The sequence below is a fragment of the Bufo gargarizans genome, chromosome 5 (assembly GCF_014858855.1).
Source record: "Bufo gargarizans isolate SCDJY-AF-19 chromosome 5, ASM1485885v1, whole genome shotgun sequence".
Taxonomy (NCBI): Eukaryota; Metazoa; Chordata; class Amphibia; order Anura; family Bufonidae; genus Bufo; species Bufo gargarizans.
The window spans coordinates 161,693,887-161,720,018 of NC_058084.1; the positions used below are offsets into that span (position 1 = coordinate 161,693,887).

General features: G+C 46.8%; 1 protein-coding gene across 2 annotated transcripts in view; it reads right to left on the minus strand.

Annotated features, from left to right (window-relative positions):
- LDLRAD4 (low density lipoprotein receptor class A domain containing 4) overlaps positions 1-26,132 on the minus strand; it is a 345,528-nt gene that overhangs the window by 10,021 nt on the left and 309,375 nt on the right. Inside the window, exons 1-2 of one of the 2 annotated variants that reach the window (XM_044294712.1) lie at positions 16,951-17,329; positions 5,552-5,706 (exon numbers count right to left, since the gene is read on the minus strand). In XM_044294712.1, the coding sequence (XP_044150647.1) occupies positions 5,552-5,706; positions 16,951-17,017 (222 nt within the window). In that variant the 5' untranslated portion in view covers positions 17,018-17,329. Of the gene's footprint in view, positions 1-5,551; positions 5,707-16,950; positions 17,330-26,132 lie in introns of those variants that run through there. The other variant, XM_044294711.1, reaches the window with a different exon arrangement.

Here is a 26,132-nt window from a genome sequence, read left to right on the forward strand (position 1 = left end):
ATACCATTCTGTGCGGCCCCCAACCATCTAGTAACAAACATGTATGTCTATGTCTTGTGGCTGCTCACATGTATTTTTCATGTTTACTCCCATTACATGGGAGTCCTGGAAGTGTAACTACACATAATGGCATATACTGTATGTTCGATATGCCATAAATACAGTATTTCGGGTTTTATCCCCTTTAAATTGTATTTTCGGCCCTTGACGTTGGTTCAGTCTGACCATGTGGCCCCCAACCAATAAACGTTGTGCACCCCTGGTATAGTTCATCAGCATCTGATCGGCGGGGGTCCGACACCCGAGACTCCCGCCGATCAGCTGTTTTAGAAGGCAGCGGCGCTCCAGCAGTGCCGCGGCCTTCTCACTGTTTACCTAGTATCACTGGCCTGGGCGTAGCTAAGCTCCATTCAAGTAAACAGAGCTTAGCCCTGCCCAGGCCAGTTGATTCAGATGCAGAGAGCAGAGCCTCTAGGCACCAATCTGCTGACGCGCGTCCTTTAATAATATCAAATATACGGAAAAGTAAGAATAATATTGGACGTGGTTACATGCCAAGATGTTATGTAGAAATGTGGCAGTGTAATAAAATGGATGATAACCCCAAGCTTTCATACACCTGGCAGTCTGTGTCTCGCTGCTATAAAAGGAGAACATAAGACTGAATCACAGGCAAGTTTACTTTCCAAACAAGCTGGAGGTCAATGCAACGTTATCTACCTTCAGCCTCATCATCATCATCATTACTGACTCATTTTTATAAGCGGTTGCCAGGGAAATATTGGTCTCCAGGTGATCCACACACTAGGTTTGCTAGCAACAAGCGGGTATTTGTGATATCCTCAAAACGACTGCTCAGGATGACATGCCAACTTGGAGATGGCGCACACTGGCAGCGCTTCTGGATTAATAATAGCTTTAGCTGTACCACCATGCGTGCCTAGGGTTGTCTGTACAGGCACCAGACCGCTCATATTTACCGGATATACACCAAACTGTTGTCTACAGCTACACAGTTTTCCTAGATTTTAATATTAAATGCGCTAAACTTAGCATAGGACATCAATGTAAGATCAGCCGACTTCCAACCAACCAACCAATCGGCCCCCCCCCCCCCCCCCCGGTGTATGGCGCTGAGATTCAGTTCACTGCGGCTCCTCTCTATATGACATATGTAAAGTTTTCTGCCCCTTTAAGCAGTTGTGTCCCTGCATTTTTAGTGCCTTTTCTCAAATTTTTCATGGCGAGAGATATGGTAGTTGTGCAGTTACTTATGTCTGTTATTATGTGGAATAGTATTTCTTGTCCTGAAATGGCTGTAAGATGACAAACACATGCAGAAGTCACGCGGTACAAAGAACTACACCAGAATGGCACCCCTAGAAGCGCCAGAAAATCCTGTCCACTGCCCGTCCTAATGAGAGCTGACTGCCTCCTACAGCTATGCCTTTCACAGAGCGCGATGTTCAGTCAGATGTCTGGGTCATACATGACACATGCCTCCCATCACAAAAAGCAAAGTGGAACCTCAATGCCAGGAGCGGCTCTACAAGTGCACGGTCACGGAAAATGCCGCTCTTTCCTGCTTCCACTGTCATAGCCTAAACTCAAACAGAAATGATGAATGCAGCTGAAAGAACCTCTGTTCAGAGCACTCCAGGTATCCTTTCTTCTGCTCATGTCAATGGCACTGCAAGGAAAGGGTCTCTACAGATGGATTCTTTGAAAAATTACCATATTTGTCTCAGACTTGTATAAAGATATCCATACAACTTAAGAAAAGACTCTTACTCCGAACGGGGTTTATCCCACAAAAAGTATCTCTATGGTATAACTAGGGCATTTCAACTTTAGCACTATTCCAATATGATAGGGAACTTAGATTGTGAGCCCCAACTTGAAAATGTCTGTAACGTGCTGCGGAATATGTGTTCCGTCTCATGGCAGGGTTTCCAGCTGGCATTTTTCAGCAGGATAATGCTCACCCACACACAGCAAGGGTTTCCCAGGAATGTCTCCGTCAGAGTTCTGCCCGTACACCAGATTTATCGCAAGTTGACCATTTACAGAACCAGCTGGGACGCCAGCTTTGGCAAGGATGTGCAGGATCTGCAAGCCCGGCTGCAACACCTGTGGGCAAATGTGCTGAGGGGTACCATACAGAACCTCTATACCTCCATGCCCAACTATAACTCATCTTGTATCCATTCCACAGGTGGCTGAACAGGGGACCAGAGCCTCCTTTTAACGGTCCAGTTTCCCCCAAAATATTGTAACCACCTACATATATCATCAATATGTTCACACATACAAAGTTTCATTGTATGTGTATTTTTTTTCCTCAGTGAGTGTATAAGGAAGGATTAGCATTAACCAGTTTCTCAGGTGTGGAATACCATTGTTAAAACTTGGCAAATGTAACAGTAAACTTAGGCTAGTTTCACACTAGCGTTCGGCTGTCCGCTCGTGAGCTCCGTTTGAAGGGGCTCACGAGCGGACCCGAACGCTTCCGTCCAGCCCTGATGCAGTCTGAATGGATGCGGATCCGCTCAGACTGCATCAGTCTGGCGGCGTTCAGCCTCCGCCCCGCTCAGCAGGCGGACACCTGAACGCTGCTTGCAGCGTTCGGGTGTCCGCCTGCCCGTGCGGAGGCGTGCGGATCCGTCCAGACTTACAATGTAAGTCAATGGGGACGGATCCATTTGAAGATGCCACAATATGGCTCAATCTTCAAGCGGATCCGTCCCCCATTGACTTTACATTGAAAGTCTGGACGGATCCGTCCGAGGCTATTTTCACACTTAGCTTTTATATGCCAATATAATGCAGACAGATCCGTTCTGAACGGAGCCTCCGTCTGCATTAATATGATCGGATCCGTTCAGAACGGATCCGATGGAACGCTAGTGTGAAAGTAGCCTTAGTCATTCTCTTCTAGATCCTAATACAAACAGTCTAGTAATTCAGACACTATGTACCATCATACAGCTCCATCAGACTCTAAAGGGTGTATTAGACACCCCGATCAGGCAGATTGTCGGGAGGGAAGCGTTCCTTCCTGCTATTACATCTCCTCTGCAGCATGGAGAAGAGTGATCGCTATGCCATCGCTCATCCCCCTGCTGTACAGTGGTTCGCTGGCGGCAGATCGATATTAGACACAACAATCTGCCACCAGCAAATTCTCATCTTTCATCATGCTAAAACATCTGGACTGCCCGATGAACGAGCATCAGCAGCAGTATCACACTGCAAGATGATCGCCAACGAGCGTTCATAAGAACACTCGTTAGCGATCGGGCAGAAAATCTGCCCATGTAATACACCCTTTCTTACGGCACGGTCAAGAAGCACAGAGGACCGGCGGCACAGTAACAGCACAAATACACTAGTACAGTAGATTACAATATAGTACAACCTATTGTCCACTATTAGCCACATTACAACGTAGCCAAATATCCCCAAAAGCCCTTTAATGGGCACAGAATTTATTAGTAGAATGTATTTCTCATCTGCAGCATCAAAAAAAAAAAAAAAGTAATTTTTTCCCCAAGTGAATATACTGTATATATCATTATTCCAGAAAACGACTTAAAAACAGGAGTGGTAGTAGTACACAGGATGTAAACTACTGTATATTCCTGCGTATAAGACTACTTTTTAACACATGAAAATCTTCTCAAAAGTCGGGGGTCGTCTCATATGCCAGTATACAGCGTGCTGAAACTTACTTCCTAGCAAGACTGGAGAAGCTGTCCTTCTCCAGCTTCAGGAACAGGCGCCCTCTAGCTGAGCCACCGTGTGCTCCACCGGCCAGCCGCTCTTGAAGCAGCCCCCTCTTCCTGCTCTCAGTGGTTTTCTCATGCCGGCAGTATCACATTGCGTACGACCGCTCAGATCGTCTTGAAGACAGGGAGGGCTGGGCAGGCAGGGAGAGCTGACCCACCCAATCCAAGCAGGCTTTGTATGCAGTGTGCACAGAAAATACCGGTACATCGCTTGCTGTGATTGGCTGGTTGTTGTATACTGGGTTGGATTGGCGATTCTGAGGGAAGGCAGGGGGGGAGCAGGAGCATCTGCACTTCAGCCAATTCTAATGTTGGCGGATCTCTAATGAAGTTTGGTGTGCATCTTATCTGTGGTGAAAAAACAGAGTCTATCTGGGGAGCAGATACATGTGGTGGTGAATACAGTACAACACCAGTATCTGTACCTGTACATACAGTACAGCACCAGTATCTGCATCGGTTCATACAGTATAGCGCCAGTACATACAGTACAGTATACAAATGGCTAACAGTCAAGACCCCATCATGGCTCTACCAGCAAGAAGAAAGAAATACGAAGCCAGTTTCAAACTTAAAGTTGTAAACTTTGCCATGGAACATAATAACTGCGCTGCTGCAAGACAATATGGAGTAACAGAAAAGATGGTTTGCGACTGGAAGGCAAATTAAAAGCATTAAAGAGTATGCCAAGGGGTAAGTGTGCATTAAGGAGAGGCACCCCACATTGGCCAGAACTCGAAAAACATGTAGCAGACATGGTGAATGAGCATCGCCAAAACGGTTATGTAGTGACACAAAATAAAATATGTTTGTTTGCACTTCAGTGGGACAAATCTAACCCAGATCACAGCAACAGATGTAAGGCCACTGCATCCTGGTGTACTAGATTCTTGGAAAGGCATAGTATGGTACTGAGGCAAAAGACGAAGATTGCACAACAATTACCTGCAGATCTTGATGCCAAAGTAAATGTTGTTGGAGGGGTAGTCTTATACGGCGAGTATAGCCCAAACCCTATATTTCAACTGGAAAAGTTGGGGGTCGTCATACGCCCAGTCGTCTTATACGCCAGAAAATACTGTAAACTTCTATTACCCATGTCATATACCCCTATGGAAGTTTTCAAAAAGGCGATATAAAAATCTTAAAAGGTACCCCCAAATGAGCCGAATATCGTGTAAATTGTTAAATCGAGCTAAACTCCACAATTATGGAGCAGTGTAAAAGCAATGAACTATGAAGCAACAACCAACAATCGGCAACAACTATGAAGCAACAACCAAAAGATGGGGCTGGACTCTACATGAGACACAAGAGAAATGCGCCTATGAGTATCCCAGTAAGAATACTTGCCTGGTCCTGAGAGGAGATGGTGCAGTGGTTTCCATTAAAGGGGTGGTCCCATCTGTTTAAAAGGCTGTTTGCCTTAAGGCGGAATGCATTTTAAGATGAGATATAACCTACACTCCCCACTGCGCCGGTTCCCAGTGGTCTCCTTTTACTTTCAAGCAGCAGTCATGTGCCGTCTAGGCATGCGACCACTGAGGCCAATTAAAAGTCTCAGCAGTATCACCACTGAGACCAGTGAGATAGGGATCACGGTTCTTGTGATTAATAAGGGTCCCTCTAATCAGATACTTAGTTGTTATGGTGGGACAACCCCTGTAAGCTATAAAGACAAACATTTTGAAATGGAGTGCCATCTTTTTATATGTACAGTTCAGGCGTTGCGCAGCAGAGCCACAAACACTGCCGTTACTCACCGGCTGTAGAACTTCTTCCTGTCTTCGGCTTTGGCTTTGTCGGTTAATGAAGGACCACGTTGACAGTTTATAATGATTCAGAAGACAGACAATCACAACTACCATCACGGTTATAACCACGATTATGATAATTATCTGCACAAATTCCAATTCAGCTGAAAGACAAAAAAAAAAACTTTTGTAAGTATATGCCCAAACATCGGATATTTAAAGGGGATCGGTCATCAGATGCCTTCCTATAAACACATCTGCCCGGTGACCTCCAGCCCTTGAGCCGCGAGGTTTCAGGGCCAGGCATGAGTATATCTTCACTGTCTGGCCCTGGCAGTTAAAGCGGTGGGGGTGTGGATATCAAGGTGAGTGACAACAAGGTCCAACGGCAACTCCCTCATTGCACCCAGGGGCTAATTTGCATTAAAAAAAAATGCTAATTTCTGCACATTGGGGGCACATATGGAGATTGAACCAACAGCATTACAATGTGCTGAGCAGCGCACATCTCCTATGGCAGATGGATTTATATTGCGGTATCTGATGACAGATCCCCTTTAAGGGAGGGTGGCATCTATTTGGCTGCATTATTATTTCATATTCAGCTACAAATTCAAATATCTGGCCGAAAACTGGTCTTAAAATAAACATATATATTCTTCATTCCAGGAAAGTGTGCAGAACCGCCATCAGTCCGTCGACCACGGTATTACATGTTACTGTATGCATTTTTGCCCAGTTTTGAAGAACACAAGAATTTAGGGCACATTTCTTTAGTCCTAATGCAAAGTGAGCCTCTCAGTGACAGATAAGCAGAAAGTATGGTGGAAACTGAAGATGTTTAAGATTAAACAAGCAGATACAATACGAGACGTGTGCACCGCCAGATGCGAGATTCCTAACAAGAAAACAGAGTCAGGAAACGATGACAATCTGATGAATTCACATCCTATCGGTTAGGATCAAATGAGTAGGTTCCACTTCTCAGACCACAGCCTCCACCAGTGAGGAATCGCTCAGGCAACGCCGTCTCAGAGGACTGAAGCCAATGCGGCAAGATATGGGCATACCTTAGCATGGCACAGTGATAATAGAGGGAACCATTCCAGTGATCCTGTCCACCCCCAGTCAATGTCCCAGCCTATTAGGTGCAGCCCTAGAAAATGGGAGCCGATTACACATGTATTTTTAACTAGGGATGAGCGAATGGACTTCAGATGAAACATCCAAAGTCGATTTGCATAAAACTTCATTTCAATACTGTACACAGAGAGCGCTCCATACAGTATTAGAATGTATTGGCTCAGATGAGCCAAATGTATTACTTTGCGAAGTCTCGCAAGACTTCACATAATACCTTCAGAAATTGATTTAGGCCTCATGCACACGACCGTTGTTTTGGTCCGCATCCCAGCTGCCGTTTTTGCGGCTCAGATGTGGACCCGTTCACTTCAATGGGGCCGCAAAAGATGCGGACAGCACTCCGTGTGCTGTCCGCATCCGTTGCACTGTTCCGTGGCCCCGTTCGGGAAATGTTTTTTTACAGTATAAGGTTACATGCACACGACCGTGCTGTTTTTTGCAGTCCGCAAACCGCGGAATCCGCCCCGTGTGCCTTCCGGTTTTCGTGGAGCCACGGTTTGCGGACTGCAAAAAACAGCACAGTCGTGTGCACGTAACCTTATACTGTAAAAAAAAAATAACATTTCCCGAACAGTTCCAAGTGGAAATAACTTCGGCTCATCGGAGCCAATACATTCTAATACTGTACGGAGCGCTCGTTTCGTACAGTATTTAAACAGTTTCATGCGAATCGACTTCAGATGTTTCATCTAAAGTAGATTCGCTGATCCCTAATTTTCACCCTTCTTAAAGGGTTTCTACCACTTGCACATCACATATTTGGTGATCAGACACTAGCGATCCGCTAGTGTCTGATGTAGCTTACAAGCTAATTATTACCTTAATCCGTTCGGCCCATACCTCAAAAAAAGCACTTATATCTTTATGCAAATGAGCCTCTAGGTGCTATGCAGGCGTTTTTCCAGCACCTAGAGGCTCCGTCTACCTTGCAGTTTGCCGCCCATCGCCTCGCTCCAGCACGCCCATCTCTTACCGTATTCGATCCTCCCCCTGCTTCAGCCTTCAGAAATCCCGCGCCTGCGCCGTTCGTCGCGGCATTCGGAGGCATTCGGCGCAGGCGCAGTCAATGTCTGACCGCTCCGTGCTCAGACATTTCCACTGCGCCTGCGCCGATGTCATCGGCGCAGGCGCAGTGGAAATGTCTGAGCACGGAGCGGTCAGACATTGACTGCGCCTGCGCCGAATGCCGCGACGAACGGCACAGGCGCGAGATTTCGGAAGGCAGAAGCAGGGGGAGGATCGAATAGAGTTGAAGATGGGCGTGCTGGAGCGAGGCGCTGGGCGGCAAACTGCAAGGTAGACGGAGCCTCTAGGTGCTGGAAAAACGCCTGCATAGCACCTAGAGGCTCATTTGCATAAATATATAAGTGCTTTTTTTGAGGTATGGGCCGAACGGATTAAGGTAATAATTAGCTTGTAAGCTACATCAGACACTAGCGGATCGCTAGTGTCTGATCACCAAATATGTGATGTGCAAGTGGTAGAAACCCTTTAAGGAATGCAGTACTATCTGTATATGGGTGACTGACTCCATGAAGAAAACAGAGATTTATCATGAGGGGAATCTTTAAAGGCTATGTAGACCTTAGGTGGCAATTTTTTTGTATTATTGCATTGTACTCATTTTGAGCTAAAAATAATTTTTTCAATTGGTCTTTATTGAAAATGATGAGCCGTTTTCCATGCACAGCTTTGAGTTTTTCTACTAGTAGGGTCTGCATTTCCTCTCTGCCTGGTCGGCCTGACAGGCTCTTTATCTCTGACCTAATAAACACTCATTATAGCTCAATCGCATTTTGGCTTTCCGTTTGTGAGATCCGTTCAGGGCTCTCACAAGCGGTCTAAAACGGATCAGTTTCCATTCTAATGCATTCTGAATGGAAAAGGATCCTCTCCGAATGCCGCAGTTTGCCTCCGTTCCGTCTCCATTTCACTTTGGAGACGGACCGTCTGATAAAACTGAGCCAAACAGATCCGTTCTGGCACACAATGTAAGTCAATGGGGACAGATCCGTTTTCACTGACACAATCTGGCACAATAGAAAATAGATCCGTCATCTATTGACTTTCAATGGAGTTCATGACGGATCTTGGCTATGTTAAAGATAATACAAACTGATCCATTCTGAACAGATGCATGCTGTTAGTAACATAGTACATAAGGCCGAAAAAAGACATTTGTCCATCCAGTTCGGCCTGTTATCCTGCAAGTTGATCCAGAGGAAGGCAAAAAAAAAAAAAAAAAACGGTGAGGTAGAAGCCAATTTTCCCCACTTTAGGGGAATAAAAAATTCCTTCCCGACTCCAATCAAGCAATCAGAATAACTCCCTGGATCAATGACCCATCTCTAGTAGCTATAGCCTGTAATATTATTACACTCCAGAAATACTTCCAGGCCCCTCTTGAACTCTTTTAGTGAACTTGCCATCACCACCTCCTCAGGCAGAGAGTTCCATAGTCTCACTGCTCTTACCGTAAAGAATCCTTTTCTATGTTGTATTATCGGAACGGATCCATCCATGACTGATCAGCACAAAACGCGTGTGAGAAAGTAGTTTAGAAATAAGGGTTATTAGATGACCAGGAGAAAGTGAAAGTACCTGTCACCCAGCTAGAAAAACAGTTAACCCTTTGTGACAAAGGCTCAATATTATTTTAATAAAGACCAATTGAAAAAACGATTTTTAGCCCAAAATGAGTAAAATGCAATCAGAAGAAAAAAAAAGTCCCTAAAAGGTGTACATAGACTTTAAAATCAGTTTTGCAGAAGTCTGCATTGCCGTAATCTGCGTCCGATTAATCGAATGTCATACGAGGTTTGATAAATGCATAATGAGAGCAGCACTGCAGTCACCAGCCCAATAGCCGACAAAGCAGTGTAGCTCCAGCGCCAAAGCTACTGCAAAGCAAGGGTGCAGCGTCAGACCCCCTTTAAATCAGCGTCACAGGCTAACCATGCCCTGTTCACACCCACTTTTTAAAACTATAGTGAACGATTTAAAAATGCTGAATGCGCATGCTTTTTGTGTAAATTACTCTGCACAAAGCCCTATTTTGTGACTATTTCAAGCCAGAATTCATTTTTTTGGTTAATAGTTTCCACTTGGATAAAGACATTTTTTCTATAGCCGAGATCCCAATCCAACAGGATCTGAGCTGAACCTCGTGCACGCTGTCGCTCAGCAGATATACAGGAAAGCCCTGCTGCCTCTTTAAGACGTTCTCTTGTGGCCTCGCTTTCCTGAGATTCAGAGACTGCCTTCACAAGGAGCCGTCAGAACAGGAGGCCAGGAGTGGAAAAGTCTGACAACTTGTGTGCCACACCAGCAGGCTGGACACCAAAAACACACCTGCTATAATAAGCACTACCCGTGACACAGAGCCATCGTAAATCTGGATTTACACGTCGTTCCCTGAACAGTCCTGGATGAAGAAATACTACAATATACTGCCAGACTCCATTAGGAAATCCCATCAAACAAGAGAGCAAAGCAGGTCACTGTGACCACGAGAGGACAAGGGGCCGAGCCGCGGCACAGTAACCAGGCTTGGAGGGGAAAGGGTTACAGACCTTTCCTTTTCTTCTGACCACACTGTGACCACACGTTCTGTGCCATAAAGTGACAGGTTTCCTATTGTGAGGTGACAGATTTAAAGGGGACCCGTCACCTCTCCCGACAGGTCTGCATTAGGGACTACTCGCATATAATAATTCTGGAGCATCTGTTCTTATGACTATGTTGTGCCATTCCTCTGTTATTCCTGTTAGAAGTTTATGAATAAAAGGTACAACTGGGGTGTGTCCCTGCATAGTCTGCCACTGGCGGCACGGATTAGACAATGTGAAAGTGTACAAGGACACACACCCTACTAGAAACACCCAGATGTACCTTTTATTCATAAATTTCTAGGAGGAATAACAGAGGAATGGCACAACATAAGAACAGATGCTCCAGAATTGTTATTCCAAGCAGAATACCCTTATTTACTACAGCAGATGTGTCAGGAGAGACAAGTCCTCTCTAATGGAAACACTGCTATTGTGCCTATACAATGGACCCTATGATCTACACACTGACTGCGCCCATAACCTGTACTATACAGAAAGGGCAGCGTGCATGGCTGGTGCGAATGTGCAATGATTTTACTGCACCAAAACTGCAAGGCAATTATTGGGAAAGAACAGTTCATTCCCAAACTGTCGGCCCATGTATAGGGGCTTTAAGGTTTTCTGATGCAGATTTGAAGCCAAAACCCAATTGTTAACTTATAAAAAGAGAAGTCGAATCTGCCGTTCCTTCTCTTAGACCAGAGTGGGTTCAGTTTGGGAACCAAGCTCATTGTGATGGCCGCATTTCCCAGACCGAACACTCCTCCTCTAACCCAAACTCACAGCTTCATAACAATTTATGATGCTGTGAGTTCCTGCCTGACTACTACTGTACTCACATGATAACGTCAGTACAGTAGCCTTGTGGTCGGACAGGAATCATTATGATGCCATGAGTTAGGTCAGGTAGCAGTGTTCTGCCCCGAAAATTCTGCCATCACATGGAGCGAGTTTCCTGGACTGGACATGCTCATCTGAAACTAGTCTAAGGCCGCGGTCACTCGTGACTGATTATGCAGCAAATCCGCAGCACTGTACAGTACCAGAAAAGTGGATGAGAAGAAGTCCTGAATCTGAAAAGCTACATGTGCAGCCTGAAGGATGCAAAAGAGTAGTACACTACGCATTTCCATCCTGCAGAATACAGCAAAAAAGTATTATAAAAAAATAAAGTAAAAAAAAAAAAGATTATAATGGAACCTTATGGGGATGGAGGCCACTGTATGGCATCTGTCGGAGGAATCCGTGTAACATATATGTCACGCGTGTACAAAACATGATGTGAACACAGCCTTAGGCCCCCTGCGCACGAAGGTGTGCTTCCCGTTGCCATATTGCGGACCGCATTTGCGGATCCGCAATACACGGGTGCTGTTCCATGGGCATTCTGCATCACAGATGCGGACCCATTCACTTGAAAGGATCTGCAAATCCGGAGATGCGGAATGGTGCGGAACGCAACCCTAAGGATGCACTACGGAGTGCTTCCGTGGGGTTTCGTCCCGTACTTCCGTTCTGCAAAAACATAGAACATGTCCTATATTTTTGCGGAACGGCCGGATCGCGGACCCATTAAAGTGAATGGGTCCGCGATCCACTGCGGCTGCCCCACGGTCGGTGTTCGTGCATTGCAGCCCGCATTTTGCAGGCCGCAGCACGACCACGGGGTGCACACGTTCATGTGCAGGGGGCCTTACACTGTCCAATCAGTGAGACTGTGAAATGACACACTCCTTTGACAAGAGATGTGGGAACATCAGGTTTTCCAATCATTCATAAATTTCAAATAGGTATAACAGGTGCAAAGTTCTACGTTCTAGTTAACTATTATAGGGGTTATCCAGGAAACTATATTTAGGACTTATCCTCAGGAAAGGTCATCAGTATCAGACACCCGGGACCCCCCGCCAATCAGCTGTTATAAGACGCCTTGAGCGCCACAGCCTCTTCCTAGGCCAGGGACATCACCGTACATCGGTCATGTGGCCCAGTTGCAGCTCAGCCTCATTCAAATCAATGGGGCTGAGCTGCAATACCAGGCACTGCCACTATACAATGTACGGCGCTGTCCTTGGAAAGCTACCAGGAGCCTGCATCACTCGCTAGAGCTCCGGTAAAAGCAGCAGCTCCCTGAAACGGCTGATCGGCAAGAATGTGGTGACTTGGACCCCCGCTGATGTGATAATAATGACCTATCCTGAGCATAAGCCATCCTCATCTTTTCCAGAATAACCCCTTTAACTAATCCACACATCAGGATTGATAACAGGTCCTGTTCAAAGGGGTTGTCGGGTTTCAGGAGGAAACCGGACAACACTTGGGATGTGGCTGCAATAAAGAAATAAATGATCACCTACCTACAAAACCCCACACTACAGCCCTGGTGCAGTGATTGGCTGCAGTGGTCACATGCTGTCGACATGAAGCCACCGCTGCAGCCAGGTAACCAGAGGAGCAACGTGGGATCTTCAAGATATGTGACCATCTTTTTTTCCCCATTATATATTTGCCGCTGAGTAAAGCATTACTTTGAGTAGGGAGCAAATCAATTAATCTCATCAGAAAGACTTGTTCACCTGCAAGGGGCTGTCCCTGCTGCCGGACACCTCACACCTGCTCCAAGTAGGAGAGCAGGTGCAGAGCCTATTGGAGCAGCGGCGCAGGTGCGAGATTGTTAGTGCCGGGCGGGATGTCTGGCCCTATCAATCAGGTGGCAGGAGGAACTTCTTCAGCAGCTGGGACAGCCCCTCGCAGGTGAAGAACTCTTTTTGAGGAGACAAATCGATTCGCTCATCTTTAATTACTAGCAATTCATGTACTGCTTCATATTGGAGGCTGAATGGAGGTTGCAGTTTGAATGTCCTTGTTTTATTCCAGGGGTGAATCCGTGAGGTCAGATGGCTGCAACTAAAGCCCTGCTGTAGAGTCCTGACAACAAAGGTCTTTGTAAATGTCCACTGCTAACGCTGTTAACAGCTGCTCTGCTTAGCTCCATCTGCAGCGTTGAGCTCCTGACAACCTCCTCAGCTGCTTTCTCCTTGGATCACAGAGTTCCTGCTAGAAGAACACAGTCCTACAGAGGCGACACCACTGAGCATCTTAGATCTGACACACACCGGACAGAGATCTGACCAAAGTCTAACAAGACTTTATTTATGTGTTGTCTGTAGGGATATATAGTTTGTGAAATCGGGCAAGCCAGGCCCAGCGGGAGTTCAGGACTTCCTGTCCCGGAGGCAGAGGGTAGGGAGACTTTCCAACAACTCTGGTCATCTTGAGGAAAACACCCCCTTGGACCACCAGTGAATTCCAGAACAAAGGAGCTCTCTATACAGTTACTGCCATCTATGAGATGACATTGTAGGAAAGCCTTGAAGATCTGAATGGCCCTTTGCTAAGAACGTTGTGTCAGAGCATTGCTGAAAGGGTCTAGTGGAGTTGAGGATACTGATGACTCCAGCTCACAGACTCCACTGATGTAACCTTCTGACACCTCTGTTATGTGTCAGACCTTCCCTTCTCGGTGGATTTCCCCTTTAAAAGGGAAACTCCAGCAAAAGCAGAGCTGCCAAATGAATACAGAGACAAATACGCCATCAGCGTTCAGCTACTGAATGGTTCGCGTTCTACACAGCTCCAGATGTTCTAGTGCAATACCCTCATTCAGTTCACCAAACTGACCGGAGTAATATTCAACCTCTGCTCTCCACAAATCTGGCATCAAAAAGTCGCAATGTAAGGCTCAGCCACTTTTTGGTCTTAGCTGCACAAACATTTTGGGACATTTTGCATTTCTACACCACTCACTCCAATTTTGAAAAGTGGGTGGTAAAGTGGGCAAAGTAACTGTGTCGCTCTGATTTAAACCAGATTTATCAACTGGGACTTTTTTAAAATGTCCCATAAATTGTCACCATCTTCTTTCAGTAAAAGGGGTGGTGTAGAAAGTCTTAAGACAGAAGTGTAAGGCCTCCTGCACACAAGCGTGTATGGCCTAAGAAACATGCTCCGTGTAATTGGCGCATTTCCCGGACCGAACGCTGCTTCTCAGACCCAAACTTACAGCATCACAACGACTTCAGATGCTGTGAGTCCCTGTCTAATGCACCGCCATAACACTGTGACTACAGTACAGCAGAACCACGTTCCGGGCTCCATAGGAGCATAGCTGTGGCAGGCCTTGGAGACACAGCAACTGAATGGCTCCCTTAACCTCAGCATGGCGGCGCCCACTAGGGCATGCAGTGCTCCCGGGGAAAGACCTGTCAGATGCTGTGGCCACAATTGACCAGGGTGGTGAAATGTCCCCGATTGGCATTATAGCCAATCGCAGATTTTGCCTCCAGGTGCCTGCTGTAAAAAAACAGTAGTCACCCGGGACCTATGGAGCACACTCTGCTCTGTGGCCGCCATCTTTAAAGACCCAACTATATGCTGTACATTTAAGCCACATGTCGGGAAGGTGTAAAAAAAACTTTTATCAGACATCGCATGACATAAATTTGGCGCAAATTTTGGCAAGGCAAACTCCTGCAAAACCAACTTAGAAATTATAAATCTGCCCCATTTATTCCACCCCGCTCAGGCCCAGCTAAGTGCCTGATTATTGGGAAAGCTATTGTAATCTAAGTATGGCTAGATAACAGCTAGCCGAGTAGAATAGAAACCTAAATAGATACCATCAGGAACGAACCGAATGCTAAGTTTAATCATCCAAAAATAGGCGTATCTCAGGACAAAATGGCCCAACATTGCCAGTATCAAATGTATTGTTAGCTCAGGGCTTCTCAACCTTTTTGTACTAGGCCTTGGCCGCCAGAACTTGAGGATGCCTGAGGGTCCATGGCACATTCTTAAAATGACCTCAATATAGCTTACAATTTGTCTCTCTTGAACCCAGTAGAACATCAGAAGAAGCACAGAGAGCCAATTATGTTGCTAAACTAGAACTTGGTGCAATCAAAGAAAGGTATGAGTGGCAAATAACCACTTTAGTCAAAACTGTCGCCCCAACACCTGGGGGGAGCAGGCTCACAGTTTGGACATTTCTTTGGGGAACGGACTCCTCAGATTTGTCCAGTCCTAGAAAATATTGAAAATATATACATGCACACTCAAGATCACTGGTCGCCAATGTTATCCAACATGGTAGACATTTTCCACATGACCACTCACCTCCTGCTGCCCTACCACCACCCAGCTGGCCTATCAGGTGATTGATGAGATTATATTCTTATCTTATGCCATATTAGCATGATAACATACTGACATAAAACCCTCTGACCAAATATCTACCGAGCATGGGATATGACATTAGGAAAGGCTAGACCTTGTATTGTCCATGTGCATTTGGTCAATGCTGCAGCACATTTTAAGGCATCAACCACCCAGAATGATGACTACAGACACTGTCACCACCTCAGACTAGAGGACTACACAATCACAATACGATCCAGTCATATAAAACACAGAGCTTGTGGCATTAGTGTTATCATCCAACTCCGGGCAGGCGTACAACAAAGTGCAGTGCACTCAGAGTTTCCTAGAACACAAAGTTCACAGGGGAGAGGTGGCACATGTACAGGGTGCCAAGAGCTGCCTCTTCTTCTAAATTTACCAAGACTCGGGGGAGGATTCTCTGAAGGAGGCACAGTCTTTCTCTGAATTACCATTAGAACATCAAAGTGTTCCAGCAGACTCAAATCTGGAAACTCTGCAGAAAGTTTCCACCTAAACCCAAAGGATGAACCGGAGTGAGGAATACACAACAACTAGACTAAAGTTCTTGTGGGATTATGTCATGTGCTCCATCCATGTCCAGACACTGCACCCAGTTCACACTCGCATACTCTGGATATAAGGACCTCACCGGTAAACGTTCTGTGGTGGAGGACATGCGGCAAGGAAGACAGTTCTACAGCTTCCCTCATTAACTCTTCGAGGCTGCAAAGTGGTGACTCACCAGCAGCCCTATGTAAATCCCCTGATAACACAACTTGTCATCCTACGTTCTTAAGACAATCAAAGTTATAGTTTTTCAGAAAACTCCCACCACATAACGTGTTGTGGAGGACTCGCTGTGAGGGTGCAGTGCTCTTCTATTGTTGTAGATGAACTTCCAGAAATAGCTCACTTACCATAAATCTGCAAGTCTAACTATCCCCTGAAGATGGAGGCAGCAGAGCCCTCACAAGCCCCTGAACACATGGGGGCCACCTATCAAGCACGTCCTTCCCTTAGAACCAGAAAATGGCACATATGTAGAAAAACCTCTCATGGTGTCTAGGGAACACGTCTCACGCTCGTGTCCAAGATTTACTGGAAATTTACTGGAAAAAACAAACAAAACTACTGGAACGTGTGCAGTCCAGCCATGCCCCTTTCTGGATGCTGGAACCAGTCCACACATGACCGTCTTCTACTACCAGAAACGGAAACTTTAGGAACCAACCCAACAGAAGACCAACATGAACTTTCATACACTACCCAATTTCGTAGGTCCCATGGCACTGGGCTCCTGGCATTGCTGGGTCCACCATCCTGCCACTTGCCCCCTAAGGTCTTTCCTCCTACTATACAAGGCCAGGCTGATCAGAGCCCCCCCTACCAGGTCACTAGAGAAGCAGCAGTGCCAGAGGGGCATGGGCACTATACCTTTCACCAGGAAGAGGTCTTTGAATGCAGCGTCTTGCAGTGTGGAGTTGAGGTGATCACTGGACATACTCAGGAGCTGGGCAGATTGGCATGTGCAGCATCCCACCAGCTTCTCCTCAGCAGCAGAGCCCAGGTGCCAGCGGCAGGCTGTGACTAGTGGCAGGAAGGAGATAAGAGGGGAGGCAGCCTCATATCCTCCGGCTGTCTCCGCCGACCATCAGCAGACGAGGAGAGGAAGTGAAGCTCCCGCCGTCCTGGGTGTGCGCAGCGCCGGGGCCTCTAATTCTTCCGCATTTCTGCTCCAGGGCACGGTAACGTGCGTCATTCCTCAGCCCCAGCACTTTCCTCCTCACTTTAGAGAAGACTGTGTGATGCTCAGTGCCGCCCCCCTCAGCCGAGCCTCCCACCCCCTGCTGCTGGCACAGCCCCACACATGCTCCGTGCACAGCTGGACTGTCACCACACGGGGACGGAAACTTACCTCAGGTGCGACCGGGCGCTCGCCGTTAACCCCTCCAAGCCTGGCTCCTTCCAGGAAGATGCGATATAAGGCGCTATTTGATAGTTTCTTAAGCCAAGGGTGTGACGTGGTCACTGACCAGTTTCTACCCCCACCCTAACATTTTGGAAAGTTAACCCTTCAGAACCAGTAAGACAATCACCACAGAGTCCATGTCACAGGCAAGCACAAGGGGCAGCTCAGTCATCTCTCTAGTGTGAGGAGCCCAAAACTGCACCCCATATCTCAGCTTCTTTCAGAACCCTGTGACCTTGGGAGGTAGACTCTGTGCACCTCTTCTTCTTAAAGGGGTTGTCAGAGTAAGAAGATGGATACGTTTGAACCCCCTCTGCTCCAGGCTGCCACTCCCATCCTCCGCCAGGCTTTATTTTCATGGCTGTAGTGGTCCCCGTCACCACTGCAGCCAATCACTGGCCTCCTGCACACAAACGTATTTTTTTCTGTTTACCTTCTGGTTTTTGTGTTCCGTATACCGAACCATTCATTTCAATGGATCCGCAAAAAAACGGAATGTACTGTGTATGCCTTCCATTTCCCCATTTCCGTTCAAAGATAGAACATGTCCTATTATTGTCCGCATAATGGACAAGGATAGTACTGTTCCATCAGGGGCCAGCTGTTACATTCCGCAAAAAACTGCATGCACACGGACGTCATCCGTATTTTTGGTGGATCCGTTTTTTACGGTCAGCAAAATACTGAAAAAGCCATACGGTCGTGTGCAAGAGGCCTTTGCTGTATATTGTGGAGGCTAGTGATTGGCTGCAGCAGTCCCTTTCGGTATACAGGACATCCTGGCGGCAGTGGGGATATGGAGGGGGAACAGCGAGTATTTTCTATTTTATTACCTTCCAATGCCTCTACAATTATTTTTTCTTAAGCGAGACAATTCTGTTTTAGGGGCCCATCATGGTATCGGAGCCTGGAACCACCTGAGGACAGATCCTCTGGACCCCTGGTGGGTCCGTTTCATTCCATGCAGAGGGATATTGGCGGTACTTGCAGTCATACATGCATGGTCCCTTTCAAGCGTAGGCCTCATGCACACAGTCATACCATGGCTCCTCTTTGTACAGGGCCATAAGAGAGCTCTGGACCATACTGCAGGTCCACATGCTTCAAACTTCTCCCCGGAGATCCGGTCTCAAGGAAGGGGCAGGAGTGGTCCATAGGAAAGTATCGCAAGTCAGAAGCCATAAAACTGACCCACATGTGAACAGGACAAAGCTGATGCAGTTCTCAAAGGCTCAACCACAATGTGAACAGGCCTGAAGCACATGTGGCATGCAGAGTCTAGAGCTATTCTTCCTGCCACCAGCAGATGTCACTAGAAGCAGCTCTTACACTGACAGGGCTACAACACACAGATAATGCAGGTTAAAAGGGTTTATACTGTCCTCAATAACGGGAAATGGCAAGTATTCATTTTTAGGGATTTCCCCACAATGCCTGAGAAATCCCCCGTCCCTATTGCTTTTGATACACGCAACATTTGCATTAGGAGCACATCTAGAAAAGGCAGGCCCCTATAACAGATTTTTGAATGGGTTCCCCCCACCACCTCTAGTTGGGACCACGCTTCGATCACTCCTTCACGGTGAATCCCCCCTTAGTGCCCCATTACAGTACTGGCCCCTGTGTTTTAAAGAAAAAAATTAAATAATACCTAGCCCGATTTCCCCGATGAACAACGGAGCACATCATACCTGCTGAATGTAGTAGGAGGGCACACAGAGGATGTGCAGATGCACCTGCTGGGGAGAGCACAGGCTGTGGACTGAAGCCCGGGCCCTAATAATGACAGACATAGCAGTCAGACTTTGGCCCAAGCACACATAGTAATCATTCCTGTGTGTTTGTACAGCCAGGCAAGGTTCCTCTGCTCCTCAACAGAAATCTGAGGGTCAATCTTGGATTTCTGTCAACCTTGGATTTACTTTTTTAACGAGGCCACGGAATGGACATTCGGATGCGGACAGCGCACAGTGTGCAGTCGTCATTTTTGTGGGCCCATTCAAACACACTTCACCTGAGCTAAATTCCCACCAGTACAGATGGCCGGTGCAGTGTATATGAATGGAGAAGGTTGACTGATTTGCCTAATCACATGACCCTCCAGCAGCCATTTTGTGGACAGGACCTCCATGTCGACAGCACAATAGAAAGTGCCCAACCCCTTCAATGCATATACTGAGCTCTCTGAAGTTGAAGAGGACATTTGGTTTCTATTAGTAAGATGTCTAATTTCCATCTATTTTCTAAGTTTATAGAATGTATGATAATTCAGCGGAGAACTCACATTTCACAGACACCACAACACGGACTACCTCATCATCCAGGCCAATGGCCCACAGCTCGTCTGTCTACTCTACACATTGAGGATAACCTCTCTCCTACTAAGCAATGTGTAGGCCAAACTTACTAAAACTAAACCACTAGACTTTGCTATGGATTTAAAATATCAGGTGCACAAGCCACAATGCCATGTTGTACCAAATTCCCCCTCCCTCACATATAACACAATTTATATGCTAGGTCTGGATGGATATTACTTTTTCAATTCAATCAAGAGCTACAGAACATAACAGGAGAATACAGTACTGGTAAGATGTAGTCACAGAGTAAATATACAACCGTTCCATTCAGTAACTCATAGGTGGCAATGTGGCATCTTCTCTATTTCACGCAGACCGCCATGATGACTCCTTCTAACCACAACTCCTCTCTTTGTTGTCTTGACATTTTTGTCTCCTCCCTTTTCCATCATCCTCTTCCCCACCTTCTCAGCAGAAACTAACCAGCCTGCTGCACTAACAATGCCATCCTGCTGCCACCTCTAATACGGTGCCTGTCCTGCTGCCCAGCACCTCTGACAGAAAAGATTTGTGCTAATCAGATATTGCCATCAGTCCATATTGGTGGCACCCAAAATAAATGTGAACCAACAGTGCCTCTGACAGTAATGCCAACGTATCCTGCCTGCAGCCCGAGATATCTGCCAGGCAGCACAGGCAGAAGCAAAGACGTCATTGTGCCTTCCTGTGCTGCAGAGCCATAGGCCTAATGTGACATGCGGAGGTGAACGTCAGAGCACAGACCAAATAGCTCACAAAGTTTATTGTGGTTTTCAACTTCATCTGTATAGAGACTACTAACGCCACCAACGTCTTAGGACTCATGCCCCCCCGATCATTGGTGGCAGCGGAGTTCCGATCGGAGTCCCAGTTTAATCGCTGCGCCGCACAGACCTGTCACTTACCAGTAGGAGGAGCTCCCGGCCGGACACAGACATCGCAGCAGCCAGCAGGTAAGTATGATGCTTCTACTATTGCTAAGTAACCATGGCAACCAGGACTGCAGTAGCGTCCTGGTTGCCATGGTTACCGATCGGAGCCCCAGCGATTAAACTGGGACTCCGATCGGAACTCCGCTGCCACCAATGATCGGGGGGGGGGGGCCGGGGGAGGCCGCACACTGCCACCAATGTTAATAATGCAAAAGAGGGAGGGAGGGGGGCCGGGGGAGGCTGCACACTGGCCACCAATGCTATTATTACAATAGAGGGAGGGGGGCCGGGGGAGGCTGCACACTGGCCACCAATGATATTCAAACTGGGGAGGGAGGGGGGGGTCTGATCTCTTACAGGGGACTATGATATGCACAATTAACCCCTTCAGGTGCAGCACCTGAGGGGTTAATTGTACGGGTCACAGCCCCCTGTTCGTTGTATATTCTAACTAGAAGCGTCCCCATCACTATGGGAACGCCTCTGTGTTAGAATATACTGTCGTGAAAACTCAGCTCTGAAAAAGCTTTTATGCAGATGGATCTTCGGATCCGTCTGTATGAAGGTAACCTACGGCCACGGATCACGGACACGGATGCCAATCTTGTGTGCATCCGTGTTCTTTCACGGACCCATTGACTTGAATGGGTCCGTGAACCGTTGGCCGTCAAAAAAAAGGACAGGTCATATTTTTTTGACGGACAGGATACACGGATCACGGTCTCTGCTGCAAAACGGTGCATTTTCCGATTTTTCCACTGACCCATTGAGAGTCAATGGGTCCGTGAAAAAAACGGAAAAGGGCACAACGGCCACGGATGCACACAACGATCGTGTGCATGAGGCCTTATATGGAGTTCCTGAGGTTTCACATTTAGACATATTTGACCCTCAAAAGCAGGTGACACACTTTGCACTAAGCTACCTGTCCCAACAATGATCATAATCTAGATTTTTAGCTAACTCTTTGCATTCAGGCAGAGAATCTGCCCAGGTCTGAGGGTCAAGCGACCCATGTACAACCCAGGTGTGGCTGTGGGAACAGGGTTTTCCAATGATTATTAATATCCAAATGGTGTGCAGTTAAACTCCCGGCACCCCCGCCAATCAGCTGTAGTTGTGATGATGAGCAGGCAAACAATGAAGAGAAGGCAGTGCTTGTACAGGCGCTGAGGTCTCTTTTCGAACAGCTGATCAGCAGGGGTCCCGGGAGTCTGGCCTCTGCCAATTTGATATTTATGACCTATCCTATGGATAGGTCTTCAATATGAAAAGAATAGACAACCCCTTTAAGGACAGATACTACTACTATTTTTTTATATTTTTTTTATCCATTCCTGCGGTATAGAACGTTGAGTAAAACCAGCTGTCCCTCCACCGGAACTGCTCACCTCCACTGCCTGTCCATCCTTAGTTTCATTGCTCTATATTATCTCAATGCTGTATCACCCCCTGTACAAATGTTTTTTATGTGCTGTGCTCTTCTCTCTCTCATTCATGTGTTTTGGCCTCTGTTCTATGAAAGCTCGTAGTCGGAAATATAATTTGTCTGGTTCGCCAATAAAGGTATCACTGCGATAAAAGTATTTAACAGCTAAGAGTCAGACTCCGTGATAACGAACATCCAATAAAACCTGGCGTAAATTCAAACATAGTTTGAAAGCAAGCAAACGGCAAGATCAATCGGATGTGTTCTTCATGGGAATTTGTCTAATGAGTTTCTAGGTGGGTAATGGGGAATACTGCACCAGAACTACGGATCACAGGCACAGTAGTCATGCAATGAAATGATTGCTTTTTTAACTGTGGTTCAAATTAAACCCATCGTTATATGCATTCTGGTGTCAACAGGGCGTGGAGTATCCCAACAGGTTAATTTTTCCATTCAGTAAGGCATTCCATAACTTGAACACCATCATATGGCAAACATGCCAATCTTACTTAAAAGGGATTTTCCGTGAGTTTTATACTGATGACCTAGCCTCCGAATATGTCATCAGTGTCTGATCGGTGGCGGTCTGACACCGGGGACCACTACCAATCATCTGTTTAAGAAGTCAGCGGTACTCCTGTGAGCTCCGCAGCCTTCTCTCTGCTTTTCCTAGGCCATGTGACATCACAATCATCGATGATGTGGCCTAGGAGCAGCTAAGCCCCATTCAAGTTAAATGGGACTGAGAGCTATTCCAATAATAGCAGCTACACTATGTAGAGCAGGCATCCTCAAACTGCAGCCCTCCAGCTGTTGCAAAACTACAACTCCCAGCATGCCCGAACAGCCTACAGGTATCAGCCTACAGCAGGGCATTGTGGGAGTTGTAGTTGAGGATGCCTGATGTAGAGGATAGGTCATCAGTAAAAAAAAATCCTGGAAAACCCTTTAAAAAAAAAAAAGAGAAAAAAATTGTTCCGTATATAATACTACGGCTACTTTCACATCTGCAGCATGTATTCTGGCAGGCTGTTCCGGCAGAGGACAGCCTGTTGGAATTCTCTGGCTCTGCCAGATGCAACCGGAATGCCCGCTGACCTATTAAAGGGATTCTGTCATCAGATTTGTGCCCTATAAGCTAAACATATGGCCATGTCGGTGCTAATAACATGAATCCTAAACTGCCCTTATTAAACCTGTTTGTGGTTCTATTAGCCCAAAAAACAGTTTTTTATAAGCTGTCACTCACCTACCTAAGGTGCCCAAGGGGTTTTACGTTAATCCAGGGTGCCGGCCTGCACCCCTCGCCTTCTGGTGCCCAGTGCCGCCTTCCTCACCTCAGCGCCGCCTCCTCAATCCACCCGTCCCTCTGCCAGACCCGGCGCCTGTGCACTAGGCTCAGCCTGATGCGCAGCGGACCCCTGGCAGCGGCTTCGTTGAGCGAAGTGCGCATGCGCATCAGGCCGGCGCATGCGCACTTCGCTCAACGAAGCCGCTTCCAGGAGTCCGCGGCGCATCAGGCTGAGCCTAGTGCGCAAGCGCCGGATCTGGCAGAGGGACGGGTGGATTGAGGAGGCGGCGCTGGGCACCAGACGGCGAAGGGTCCGGGCGGGCACCCTGGATTAACGTAAAACCCCTTGGGCACCTTAGGTAGGTGAGTGACAGCTTATAAAAACCTGTTTTCTGGGCTAATAGAGCCACAAGCAGGTTTAATAAGGGCAGTTTAGGATTCATGTCATTAGCACCGACATGGCCATATGTTTAGCTTATAGGGCACAAATCTGATGACAGAATCCCTTTAAGTATAATGGGGGGTGATGGAGATCTGGCCTCATTTCAGCAAAAATGACAAGAATCGGTTGGATAAAAACTGATGCACACTGCGGTTAGTGTCGGGACGATTCCCAGCATTCTATGTTGGAACTGGCGACCGGACTGCAGTGCCGCAGATGTGAAAGTAGCCTTAACAGGAGTCTGTCATCAAAGTTTCACCTTTGTAACCCTTCCCATAGCTTTCTAGTATCCTTTACAGTTAATAAAAACGTTACCTTTATGATCAATCCTGGACTTAAAAAAACGGCAAAAACATCTTTGTAGCATATGCAAATGAGGGCTTGCAAGGCGGCGTTACCCACTTAGGTGCCCTGCTAGCTCAGCCTTTTGTTCGCTTCCCCCCGCCCCTTCCTTCCCTCCGCCCATCCTTTCCCTCTGACCACCTATCTACTAACTTCTTGTTTCGCAGAGATCCCGCGCCTGCGCACTCAGTCCGTCAGCCGACACATGCGCACTGCGATGCCCATTCCTTGTACGGCATCACAGTATTTAATGCGCATGCGCCGGCTAACGGCGCATGCGCATTAATTACTGTGATGTCGTACAAGGAATGGGCATCGCAGTGCGCATACGCCGGCCTGAGTGCGCAGGATCTCGGCGAAACAAGAAGTTAGTAGATAGGCGGTCAGAGGGAAAGGATGGGCGGGCGGAAAGAAGGGGCGGGGGAAGCAAAGAAAAGGCTGATCTAGCAGGGCACCTACGAGGGTAACGCCGCCCCTGGGCACTTGCGAGCCCTCATTTGCATATGCTACAAAGATTTTTATGCCGGTTTTATAAGTCCAGGATTGATCATAAAGGTAAAGTTTTTATTAACTGTAAGGATGCTAGAAAGCTATGGGAAGGGTTACAAAGGTGAAATGTTGATGACAGACTCCCTTTAATCAGAAAAAGTTGCATCATTAATAAATCTCCTCCCAGTATGTTTAATTGTTACTTATATATCTGCTTTTAATCACTGAATAGAAACATTCCTGATTACATTATGTGGCTGGAGACCTGTTCTCACATAGGCAGCTGCCTGACCCGCCAACCTGTATAGTGCCACTCATACAAGTCTGTGGGGCTTTTTGTACCTCTATGGAACCCATAGAAGTCTATGGGGCTTTATGTATCTCTATGTACCCGATTTATACAGAAGGCAACTGGAAAATTGTATCATACTTGATTGGATACAGTATGAGTCCATTCACACGTCCGTATCTGTTTTGCGGATCCGCAAAACACGGACACCAGCAATGTGCATTCCGCATTTTCCAGACCGCACATCACCGGCACGCTCATAGAAAATGCCTTTTCTTGTCCACAATTGCGGACAGGAATATTTTTGCGGACATATTTTTTTGCGAAACGGAAGTGCGGAAAGCAGATTCCGGCTCCATTGAAAATTAATGGGTTTACACCGGTTCCACAAAATTGAGGAACCCATCTTGCGGACGTGTGAATGGACCCTTAGGGCTCATGCACATGAACTTATTTTTTTTGCGGCCCCTATTTGGAACTTTTTCACTTCAATGGGGCCACAAGAAAATGGAAATGACTCCATGTGTATTCCGTGTCTGTATGTTCGCGTAGCTGTTCCGCAAAAAAAATTGAATTTGTCCTATTATACGCATTACGGACAAGGATAGGACTGTTGCATTAGGGGCGGACGGACGGACGTTTTGTTTCTTAGAATGCAGACGGCCGGTATCCATTTTTTTTTCAGATCCGCAATTTGTAGACTGCAAAACATCTAATGGTCGTGTGCATGAGCCCTTATGTATTTTGCCTAGATGCACTACTGCAAGGGCATAATATCTCCATAATACAGTAGCAGCACACCAAGTGTCTGTCTTACTGAGCTACCTGGACTTTGTGCGTCTCCCTACAGGTCTGTGCACATGAAGCCTTTCAGTGTCTTTTCTGAACTGCTATCCTCAACAATTTTCCAGTTCTCATACCTCAGACTCAGCAACTCTTAAGAACCAGCCGTCGGGTTAAGCTGCTTAGACCACATAACTAACAATAACAATATGCTGTATTACTACTCAATGGTTTGGATCTGACGCACAGGCGATCAACACATTTTACAATTTATATTATATCACAATCAAATTCCACATATAGAATTT